Below are 12589 nucleotides of genomic sequence, written 5' to 3'. Positions count from 1 at the left end.
GAAAATGGACTACATCTTGCTCAGCCAATGGCAGACAAGCTGACTCCTCATTGGCTGTGCACCATGTAGTTAAAGCGGATTGGTTATTGTAGGTTGAGTATTGGCTATTGTTTTGTGCTGCAGGGATGTTTCTCTTAATCAAAGGGATCCACATATTTTTTAATTCAATGCTCTGCTGGGTGAAAAGATTTTTATTGCTAATAATGAAAGCTGATTCTTTGATTTTCCTTTATATTTTATCGGGTTCCTGTATGAGAATTTTGTGGCTATTTTCCCATGTATGTTCAGCAAGTCTGGATTTTAGGGTTTCACCCTTCTTGCAGTTGTTTTTGTGTTCTTTGATTCGGGTGGATAGAGCTCTGCCAGTTTCACCTATGTACACGTGGCCACATTCACAGGGGGTCTGATACACACAGTTGTGGGTTTGTAATTTTTCTGTGGCTGGTTTCACCTTTGTAACCATGCTTTTAATAGTAGATTTAGAACGGAAAGCTGTTTTGAGTACATATTTGTTTCCCAGGCGTCTTATTTTTTCTGAAAGCCCTTGAACATACGGAATGACTAGAGTTCCTGCCGGTTTATCGGTTTCTGTGGGTTTGAGTGTTTTGTTTGATTTCATATGCTGTTTGATGGTGTTAGCAGGGTAACCATTGGCTATGAGTTCCTTTTTTATATTATTGTGTTCAACCGCAATAGATTTCTCATCAGAACAAATAATCTCAGCTCGGTTGGTTAGTGTGTGATTTATGCCAGTTTTTGTTGTTTTGGGATGGTTGGATGCAAAGTTAAGGTATTGGCCTGTGTGCGTAGGTTTCCTGTATACTTTAGTTTCCAGGCTGTTGTTTTTTCTGCTGACTAGTACATCCAGGAAAGGAATGCTACCATTGGTTTCTTTTTCATAGGTGAACTTTATTGATGGCCTCAGAGAGTTGAGGTGGTTCACAAATTCCTCCAAAGTTTCAAGTCCATGTTGCCAGACAGTGAAGGTGTCGTCTACATAACAGAGCCAGATTTTAGGAGGGCTATTACTTTTGCTAAGTGCTTCTTGCTCAAAGTTTTCCTTAAATATATTGGCCATAAATGGTGAAAGAGAAGAGCCCATTGCCAACTATTGTGTTTGTTTCGTCTTTTCGTTTTGCTGTGTTTTTTTGTCTCGTTTCAACTGTTGTGTTGAATTTTTTTGGGTTCGGAATTTTTGTGCTGTCATCATTTGTGGGTTTTTTTTTCGTTCTGTTAGTCCATTTTTCTTTGTTTTTTCCTTGTTTGTTGACCATATTCCTGTTGTGGAATATTGTGTGGCGTTAAATCCTGACAACAGCAATTTTTGCTTAATTTGTGTTTTTTGTCATTTGTGTTTTTTTGTAGTTTTCTTCTGCAGACATAGCCTACATGTGCTAAGCAATGGCGTATCTCCAAAAGCCTACATCAAGTCATGCACTCCCATTGCACAAATCTTTCAAAGATAATGTTTTCATGTGATACTATCATTGTGCAAACCTGCACACACACCAATCTCTAGTGGAGTTCTCAAAATACAATTTATATTAAAAATATTAAATTTTTATGATACAATTTTATACAATGGATTAAAATATTTTCAGTGTTCTACAAAAATAAAATTCTGTTTAATAATTTTATTTTTATTTTAATTTCTACAAATTAACACATTATGTTTTCTTTTGCACTCTCCCAAATAAATATGTAAAGTGAAAGCCTAACTATTTTCTCAGGTACCATTATTTGTTCCAAAAATTAACATGATTTCGAGCAAATAAAATAGTTTTCTGTCAGAGCTAAATAGAGCCCGGAGCGTCTCTAGCATCTGCTAGGCAAGTAATATCCATGATGGTCTGGGGTTGTAGATACCCCCCCCCCCCCCCCCCACCCACGGAGAGAAAGTGCTTCTAGTGGAGGTCTGGGGATATAGAACAACCGTCAGAGAGAAAGTGCTGTGCTCCTGATGGTGGTCTGGGAATGTAGAGCGACCCCAGAGAGAAAGTGCTGTGCCTCTGATGGATATCTGGGCATGTAGAGAAACCCCAGAGAGAAAGTGCTGTGCTACTGATGGTAGTCTGGGAATGTAGAGCGACCCCAGAGAGAAAGTGCTGTGCCTCTGATGGATATCTGGGCACGTAGAGAAACCCCAGAGAGAAAGTGCTGTGCTCCTGATGGTGGTCTGGGGATGTAGAGTGACCCCAGAGAGAAAGTGCTGTGCTCCTGATGGATGTCTGGGCATGTAGAGAAACCCCAGAGAGAAAGTGCTGTGCTCCTGATGGTGGTCTGGGGATGTAGAGCGACCCCAGAGAGAAAGTGCTGTGCTCCTGATGGTGGTCTGGGGATGTAGAGCGACCCCAGAGAGAAAGTGCTGTGCTCCTGATGGTGGTCTGGGGATGTAGAGCGACCCCAGAGAGAAAGTGCTGTGCCTCTGATGGATGTCTGGGCATGTAGAGAAACCCCAGAGAGAAAGTGCTGTGCCTCTGATGGATGTCTGGGCATGTAGAGAAACCCCAGAGAGAAAGTGCTGTGCTCCTGATGGTGGTCTGGGGATGTAGAGCGACCCCAGAGAGAAAGTGCTGTGCTCCTGATGGTGGTCTGGGGATGTAGAGCGACCCCAGAGAGAAAGTGCTGTGCTCCTGATGGTGGTCTGGGGATGTAGAGCGACCCAAGAGAGAAAGTGCTGTGCCTCTGATGGATGTCTGGGCATGTAGAGAAACCCCAGAGAGAAAGTGCTGTGCTCCTGATGGTATCTGGGGATGTAGAGCGACCCCAGAGAGAAAGTGCTGTGCCTCTGATGGATGTCTGGGCATGTAGAGAAACCCCAGAGAGAAAGTGCTGTGCTCCTGATGGTGGTCTGGGGATGTAGAGCGACCCCAGAGAGAAAGTGCTGTGCTCCTGATGGATGTCTGGGCATGTAGAGTGACCCCAGAGAGAAAGTGCTGTGCCTCTGATGGATGTCTGGGCATGTAGAGAAACCCCAGAGAGAAAGTGCTGTGCTCCTGATGGTGGTCTGGGGATGTAGAGCGACCCCAGAGAGAAAGTGCTGTGCTCCTGATGGATGTCTGGGCATGTAGAGTGACCCCAGAGAGAAAGTGCTGTGCCTCTGATGGATGTCTGGGCATGTAGAGAAACCCCAGAGAGAAAGTGCTGTGCTCCTGATGGTGGTCTGGGGATGTAGAGCGACCCCAGAGAGAAAGTGCTGTGCCTCTGATGGATGTCTGGGCATGTAGAGAAACCCCAGAGACAAAGTGCTGTGCTCCTGATGGTGGTCTGGGGATGTAGAGCGACCCCAGAGAGAAAGTGCTGTGCCTCTGATGGATGTCTGGGCATGTAGAGAAACCCCAGAGAGAAAGTGCTGTGCTCCTGATGGTGGTCTGGGGATGTAGAGCGACCCCAGAGAGAAAGTGCTGTGCTCCTGATGGATGTCTGGGCATGTAGAGTGACCCCAGAGAGAAAGTGCTGTGCCTCTGATGGATGTCTGGGCACGTAGAGAAACCCCAGAGAGAAAGTGCTGTGCTCCTGATGGTGGTCTGGGGATGTAGAGCGACCCCAGAGAGAAAGTGCTGTGCTCCTGATGGATATCTGGGCATGTAGAGTGACCCCAGAGAGAAAGTGCTGTGCCTCTGATGGATGTCTGGGCATGTAGAGAAACCCCAGAGAGAAAGTGCTGTGCTCCTGATGGTGGTCTGGGGATGTAGAGCGACCCCAGAGAGAAAGTGCTGTGCCTCTGATGGATGTCTGGGCATGTAGAGAAACCCCAGAGAGAAAGTGCTGTGCTCCTGATGGTGGTCTGGGGATGTAGAGCGACCCCAGAGAGAAAGTTCTGTGCCTCTGATGGATGTCTGGGCATGTAGAGAAACCCCAGAGAGAAAGTGCTGTGCTCCTGATGGTGGTCTGGGGATGTAGAGCGACCCCAGAGAGAAAGTGCTGTGCTCCTGATGGATGTCTGGGCATGTAGAGTGACCCCAGAGAGAAAGTGCTGTGCCTCTGATGGATGTCTGGGCATGTAGAGAAACCCCAGAGAGAAAGTGCTGTGCTCCTGATGGTGGTCTGGGGATGTAGAGCGACCCCAGAGAGAAAGTGCTGTGCTCCTGATGGATGTCTGGGCATGTAGAGAAACCCCAGAGAGAAAGTGCTGTGCTCCTGATGGTGGTCTGGGGATGTAGAGCGACCCCAGAGAGAAAGTGCTGTGCCTCTGATGGATGTCTGGGCATGTAGAGAAACCCCAGAGAGAAAGTGCTGTGCTCCTGATGGTGGTCTGGGAATGTAGAGCGACCCCAGAGAGAAAGTGCTGTGCCTCTGATGGATGTCTGGGCATGTAGAGAAACCCCAGAGAGAAAGTGCTGTGCTCCTGATGGTAGTCTGGGAATGTAGAGCGACCCCAGAGAGAAAGTGCTGTGCCTCTGATGGATATCTGGGCACGTAGAGAAACCCCAGAGAGAAAGTGCTGTGCTCCTGATGGTGGTCTGGGGATGTAGAGTGACCCCAGAGAGAAAGTGCTGTGCTCCTGATGGATGTCTGGGCATGTAGAGAAACCCCAGAGAGAAAGTGCTGTGCTCCTGATGGTGGTCTGGGGATGTAGAGCGACCCCAGAGAGAAAGTGCTGTGCTCCTGATGGTGGTCTGGGGATGTAGAGCGACCCCAGAGAGAAAGTGCTGTGCTCCTGATGGTGGTCTGGGGATGTAGAGCGACCCCAGAGAGAAAGTGCTGTGCCTCTGATGGATGTCTGGGCATGTAGAGAAACCCCAGAGAGAAAGTGCTGTGCTCCTGATGGTGGTCTGGGGATGTAGAGCGACCCCAGAGAGAAAGTGCTGTTCCTCTGATGGATGTCTGGGCATGTAGAGAAACCCCAGAGAGAAAGTGCTGTGCTCCTGATGGTGGTCTGGGGATGTAGAGCGACCCCAGAGAGAAAGTGCTGTGCTCCTGATGGATGTCTGGGCATGTAGAGTGACCCCAGAGAGAAAGTGCTGTGCCTCTGATGGATGTCTGGGCATGTAGAGAAACCCCAGAGAGAAAGTGCTGTGCTCCTGATGGTGGTCTGGGGATGTAGAGCGACCCCAGAGAGAAAGTGCTGTGCTCCTGATGGATGTCTGGGGATGTAGAGCAACCCCCAGAAAGTGTATTTGGTGGTGGTCTGGGGATGTAGATCAACCTCAGAAAGAAAGTTCTGTGCTCCTGATGGTGGTCTGGGGATGTAGAGAAACCCCAGAGAGAAAGTGCTGTGCTCCTGATGGTGGTCTGGGGATGTAGAGCGACCCCAGAGAGAAAGTGCTGTGCTCCTGATGGATGTCTGGGGATGTAGAGCAACCCCCAGAAAGTGTATTTGGTGGTGGTCTGGGGATGTAGATCAACCTCAGAAAGAAAGTTCTGTGCTCCTGATGGTGGTCTGGGGATGTAGAGAAACCCCAGAGAGAAAGTGCTGTGCTCCTGATGGTGGTCTGGGGATGTAGAGCGACCCCAGAGAGAAAGTGCTGTGCTCCTGATGGATGTCTGGGGATGTAGAGCAACCCCCAGAAAGTGTATTTGGTGGTGGTCTGGGGATGTAGATCAACCTCAGAAAGAAAGTTCTGTGCTCCTGATGGTGGTCTGGGGATGTAGAGAAACCCCAGAGAGAAAGTGCTGTGCTCCTGATGGATGTCTGGGGATGTAGAGCAACCCCCAGAAAGTGTATTTGGTGGTGGTCTGGGGATGTAGATCAACCTCAGAAAGAAAGTTCTGTAAGTTCAGTTGCGACCTGTGGATATGAATAACCCCCAGGTAATTTTTTATCCGGGCTCTACCTAGAGAACTTGAAAACACAAGATCTTTAATGCTTAATTATTAAACCAACCTTAAACTTAGTATTTTGATAACAATTTTCTAATTTTTTTTTTTTAAATTTTGAATTTCTTTTTAAGATGAATTACACTTGGATTACATTTATTAATTCTAACGGATCAAATATTCCTATGAAATTACATTTGGTAATAAAGACTAAATTGAAATTTTCATTAATAAATTAGTACAACTAAAAAAGTTTTAAAAATGTTTTGACCAACACTTTAAATTATATGCTATACCATTTCATTCTGTTCCAAATCTTGTTGGCCATAATTTTTTCATGAAATAGACAAAGGAAAATAAATATGAAAATTCCGGCACAGGGCCCTGCTCCACCAGGGCATTTGTCGCTGCAGCACGCAACATGCTTCGCTGTCAAGTCAGTGCTTTATTTACTTGAATTGTCCAACTTTCAACTGAATGTCAAGCTTAGGCTCACAACATTTTTGAGCTTTCTCAATCTGCTGTGATGACCCATTTTGTCTAGTTAATGTTATCATTCTCAAACATACAAGCATACAATACAAAATTACTATTTGCATTATTCACTTTTTTTTAATTTTATTTTTTACTCCCATTTTGTCTACAGGGGCTTTCCACCTCTGAATCCTTCACGACCATCGACGTTGGCCAACTAACCCAGAGCTGTGCTGGCAGAGAACATGTCCGTCGGCTGGCTCAAAACTGTAGTATAAAATAAGCTAAAAGTAGGCACCTTTATACAAACAGCTACAAAACTATTCTTGCTCAGTGTTTTATTCATTGCTTCTATGTACACATTAATGTATTAGGAAAAAATGTAATGAATACAATGCATAGTCAAAGAAAAAAGCAATTTCTAATACAGTGATATAAATATGTATAGTTCCAAACACACACAAGTATTTTCAACCACGTGACGAGCAACAGGATCAAGGGAAGTGGAACGGACTGTACCACGAGAGAGGGAAGCCAGAGTGGTGATTGGTCCGAGGCAGCGCGGAAGTCTGTGAACAACCAGGCCACAATCCTGCGGAGTTGCGAACCACCACGTGTACGAGAAGCAGGTGACAGTAAGGCATCCGACAAGGTCAATACTTACGTGAACTTGTCTCAAAAGTAACATCTGGAAGTGAAGTACACAGGTAATCTAACGTCGTCATTTTGAAAACCCTTTTGTGCGTTACATTTAAGAGCACACTTGTAAAATCTTCATTTGCAACCTACATATTTTCCATATTCAAACAACAAAAATGAGAAGGTTCACAAGGAAGATCTTCACGAAGCTAAGGCCAGCCCGCAGTCACAAGTTAATCCACTGGAGTAGTTTGTTCCTTTGCCTGAAGTAACTGTGCAAGCCTAGGGAGGTTACTTCTGGATATCAACGGCTCCCGGGTTGGAACACTGTTATTCCACCAGTATCCTCGCAAGTGACTGTCTGATCACCAATATTTTAAAAAGTTGGTGGTTTTAAATTGCTTGTTTCCAAAAAATGTTCTCAATTTTTATAATGATTTTATCCCAATGTAAAAAGGTTTATTTTGGAGTTTTACGCCACGCTGATTATACTTTTGTCTCTGTTCGGGCGAAGTCATCACCAAATATATTATTATTAAGAATAAGCATTTTATTTGGATTACATGATTTTTTTTTGTTTCACTTTACAGATTAACTCAGTGGACACTCCCTGTTTTTGTGATTTGACGTATATGTTTTTTTTTACATTTTTAACATTCCTGATGAATAAATTACTACCGTAAACGTCTATTTATTTAACCTCTCGATTCTCTCGATTCTGTGCCTCGCTGCGAGCGAGCACGGACGACAGCTGCGTGATTCCCTGCCCCGTGCAGCACGCAGTGAAAGTGTGTCTGTCTGGTCTCACCACTCCATCTGCCATCAGGAAGCACAGCGTGAGATATGCAACACAAGTAAAAAATATGTGATTTGCAAGAAAAAAATAAGAACTTTACAAATAAAAATAAAGCAGAAAAAAATTCAAACTTTAGCCATTTTTATAATAAATCACATTCTTAATTAATTTAACCATTTACTTTTCCACCAAAACACGAAACAACCTCAAAATGGCCCTCATGGAAGAAACAAATAAATATCAAACACTATTTTTCTCCTCATATTCTAAAATTTATTTTCATCATCAACCAATTCTAGACCATTACCACTTCAAAATTTCTAGTCAGGCAAATAACATTTACATTATGCCACTGTTCTTAATAGACTTATTAAACTTCCTAACTATCATTTTCACTAACCTCACAAACACAATTTTTTAAGAATTAACATTAGTAATTCAAATAATATTTGAAGTGAAAATGTGCAGTACTACAAACATTTAACACAACACAGGGATTTCTGGTACATTAAATTTAAAGTGGCAGCTGTTCTGCACATTTACCCACAAGGCACATAATGTACAAACAAATAACAAGAAATGGGTGAAGGTTGTTCAAGCAAAAAGGCAAGGAAGCAATAACATATCATTAAAAGCCTGGATACAATCAACATTTGCATTTCATTTACACAACCCAGTATTATACAAAACAGTTGGCCTTCCTGAAATCTAATCCGACTCACTACAATTACACATTATGATAAGAATTACATAAGTCCAGAATTAGTAAGTAGATAGAGTTCACTCTAGGTTTGATGCTTGCTTAATTCTATGTTTTCGGCCAATAAAAAACTCTGAACGTTCTACTATGATGTCATTATAAAACTTTATTTAATAAATAACAAAATGTGTGAGTTAACTAAATTGTGATGAATATTTTTTTATTTTCTTTTGTTTATTATGTTCTGACAACGAAGTTTTGCTGAAATCACGGCACACTTAGAAAAAATAAAACCTTTATTTTTGCTTTTATAGATTTTATTCAGTAAATGCAATTTTTTCATATAGGCCCTATTTACACTGCAGCATTAATTTCTTAAAGGCTAAAACGGGTCAGTTCTAGAATGTGATATCTCCAGTTGAGGAAGCTTCATATGCGAGGAAAAAAACTGTAGGGGAAGTAGGTTTTCAAATGTTGATAACTGTGTAGTTTTTAATGTGTGAAAAAATGTATAAAAAAACCTAGGTATCTCGGTGTACTCTATTTTGCGATACTGGAATTTAAATAGTTAAATGTGTGAACAATGTACAAAAAATTATATTTTAGGTATCGTGAAGATACAGTATACTGTACTTCACAATACCAGTATTTGATTATGTTAAAAATGTGAAACATATGATCAAAATTGTGATATTGATATTTAGTTGATGGGAAATAATGATTATAAGAAAATTACATAAGCGAAAAATAAGGAATACAATGTTCCCCGCCCAAAACCCCTATTTTCCGCACTTTCCCCAAAAGAAAGTAGGGATGGTAACGATGTAAGTGTAAATGACGTAAACATGGTATGGTATCGAGTTCTAGAATAGCTCCGCTAAAACAACCATCATAAACAAAGAAAAGAAGTTAAGTTTATGTCCGTTGTAGCCAGATGCCTGTGCTAGTTTTGTGTTTCATAAGTGCCTTCGGCCATGTGTTAAATTTAAGTTGATTGTGTCCAGACATTAAGATATAAAGTGTCATACAATTACACTTTCTGTCAGCACCAAATGAGTTCATTCCCACCAGCAAACAACATATGAGTGCAATACACTTTTCGTGGTCAATAGTTGCTGAGTGGTGCATCCAGTTTAAGATGGTTATGTTCAAATCCATGCGATGTAATGTTAAGCACAAAGAACTTGAGAGATATACACGAACCTCCAATGCATAAAGTAACTTACACTGATGATCGTCAGCCCTAGTCTTTTGATGATAACGTAAACTATCAATATGTCTTCACTCAGACACACACACACAATGTTTACTTAGCGCTTCACATTGCACAGTCTCATACTCAACAGAGAGGAATGTTAGTTTTACTTCTTGGAGAGTTCATTCGACAACCAATCCAGACCTTCGTACAAGCCGTGGCCCTGAGTGGCGCAGGTGGTCTGTATGTACCACTTCCTGTTTCGGAGGTGGTTGAGGCCGAGTTTGTCCGTCAGCTCCGCCGCGCTCATCGCCTCGGGCAGATCCTGCTTGTTCGCGAACACCAGCAACACTGCGTCTCTCAGCTCGTCCTCTTGCATCATGTTCTGCAGTTCCTTCTCCGCTTCCTCTATCCGTCCGCGGTCGTTCGAATCCACCACGAAGATCAACCCCTGAGTGTTCTGAAAATAGTGACGCCACAGTTGTCTTATCTTGTCCTGGCCGCCGACATCCCACACCGTAAAGCAGATGTTCTTGTACTCAACGGTCTCCACATTAAAGCCAATAGTAGGAATTGTGGTCACAATCTCTCCGAGCTTCAGTTTGTACAGAATTGTCGTCTTTCCAGCGGCGTCCAACCCAACCATCAGTATCCTCATCTGAGTTTTCCCGAATAGCCTATTGAAAACGCTCGAAATTGTCAAACCCATTCTCTTTTGATTTAACAAATAAAATTCAAAGCTTCAGAATGCAGACGTCAGAAACACAATCCTACGTGAGTCACGTCAAACGTATGCCACGTCCTTCATCAACATTTCACGATCTCATAAGTGACAACCACGTAAAGCAGAGGTAACACAATGCAAACAATGGATAGAGCGTTGGAACGGGTAAATGAAGTTCGACTAGATGACTACTTATAACATTCCACCTCTTTAACGTTCGAATTGCCAGAGGGTTCAAACACTAACTTTTATAGAAATGGCGGACTGGTAAAATAAAATATCCGAAAATGTGGTTAATAATACATGAAATAGTGTAATACCATATGATATGTAAATATCACCAAACAAAATTTCAGGAGTAAAATAAATTGTTAATAGAAGATGATTTTTGTGAAACATAACATTAATTTGAGTGTAAAATAATTACAATTGAACATTTTTTTTCCATAACAAATTATGTATATTATCACATTATATAAATCTCAAATGCAATTTTTTATTACATTATGGTGCTATTTTTAAGATGAATTTAAATATTTTATAAATTATAATTACCACTGTTTTCATATTATTTTTATAAAAGTAGATAAAATTTATATTGGTGAAGAAGAGAATGAATAGCAATTGACGTCGCCGTCAGTGCTCCCTCTGAGAGCACAGGCCGTTATGTGTCCTCAACACTCGAATTAGCTCAAGTATAACGAACATGCCCGCGCGTGCCAAGTAGAGTAGGGTAGGGCAGTGCACCGAACGACGTGACGCTATAGTCACGGGCAGCTGTGTTGTGCGAGCGCCCGGCCGGGTGTGGCAATGCGCAATACGAACATAGGGAACATGCAAATTTCATTAGGAGAAATAACTAAAACTTTTTATGTATTTAAAATTCATGAATAATTATTACATGTTAATTGATATGCTTTCGTGTCACAAAACTGGCCATCACCATCTTACCGCGCTCCGTATCTTTCCACGGGAAATCGAGCCCTCCCTGGCCGGGTTGCCAGGGAGAGACGACAGTAGCCTTCCAGCACTCATCAGGGCCGGCAGCTCCGCACACGTGGAGCCTTCAACCTTCGCGCCAAAACCAACATGTAGCTTCCATAGGTAAATCTTACAATCCATTTTCATCCGCTCCACAGCCGGCCCTAAATCGACCGTACGACGTGTCGTGCATTTCATAATTAATTGTGTGTTACTCAGCCATGAGTCGTTTCGCGTAATACGTAATTCTTGTCGTTTTGGGCAGCACGCCGGTGTGCCCACGCATCACGCCTTGATACCTCCGTCAGGAGATTTGAACTTTGCCCACGCAGGGCGGCATTGTGCCAAGCACGAACAGTGTCTTACTAACGAATCAGTTCCTGGGACTTGCTGTGGTCGCTAGTGAGTTTCCGTGCCCCAGGACAGCCACGCCCGCGCCCAGCATTACGTGGCCCCACGCCACTACGAAGATGGACTCGGTAATTATGTTAATTTAATCTGAGCAGTGTTCCTGCATCAGACTCATTCCGACCTACAGAACCTTTCCATGTCAGACTATATCCCCTGGTATCTATGTTAGTTTAGTTTTAGCCATCAGTCACGTAAGGTTATGTAGCTTTAATGTCCGACATTAATTAATTAATTGAAGTATTTTACCCTGTTTCACCGTCCGGGGTATAATTATCCCCAACATCCAGACACGTCATGTGCCCTCATCAGCTCTACTTGTAATCTCAGGGTAGCCTGCAACACTCGGTGGGGTATTCCCAGGGAATTCCATAAACCGTGGATCAGTACCGCCATTCGAGGGTGTGTGGAGATGAGAAGGTAGACGATGATACAGCCAGTTATGTGACAGCGTACTGTACCAGGTGACATAATGTACCGTGTGACGTGTTAATAAATCTAGTTATATTTACGTGTTCTTTTAATCGTTACGACGTCCTGGGTGGCCAAAACAGCCCGGGGAGTCCTTGTCGACGCGTCCCTGCCTTTAGCCACGAGGGAAAGAACCACGCCCTCGAGTCAAAATCCTAGTATCCACAACTTAAATTCATTAATTTTAGAACAGGCAGCGGGGATGGCGTGCTGCCCAAAACGACAAGAATTACGTATTACGCGAAACGACTCATGGCTGAGTAACACACAATTAATTAAGAAATGCACGACACGTCGTACGGTCGATTTAGGGCCGGCTGTGGAGCCGATGAAAATGGATTGTAAGATTTACCTATGGAAGCTACATGATGGTTTTGGCACGAAGGTTGAAGGCTCCACGTGCGCGGAGCTGCCGGCCCTGATGAGTGCTGGAAGGCTACT

The 12589-nt window shown here is 43.2% G+C and overlaps 1 protein-coding gene across 1 annotated transcript; it reads right to left on the bottom strand.

The window, feature by feature from the left end:
* Nucleotides 1–7919: 7919 nt before the first annotated feature.
* LOC134539831 (ADP-ribosylation factor 2) lies at nt 7920–10438 on the bottom strand. Its single transcript, XM_063382130.1, has one exon. It carries the CDS (start codon nt 10271–10273, stop codon nt 9731–9733), a length of 543 nt encoding a protein of 180 aa, XP_063238200.1. The 5' UTR covers nt 10274–10438; the 3' UTR covers nt 7920–9730.
* Nucleotides 10439–12589: the final 2151 nt, after the last annotated feature.

Source organism: Bacillus rossius, chromosome 16 (genome assembly GCF_032445375.1).
Source record: "Bacillus rossius redtenbacheri isolate Brsri chromosome 16, Brsri_v3, whole genome shotgun sequence".
Lineage (NCBI taxonomy): Eukaryota > Metazoa > Arthropoda > Insecta > Phasmatodea > Bacillidae > Bacillus > Bacillus rossius.
The sequence above is the reverse complement of the archived record's forward strand: the minus strand, read 5'-3'. Positions and strand labels throughout refer to the sequence as shown.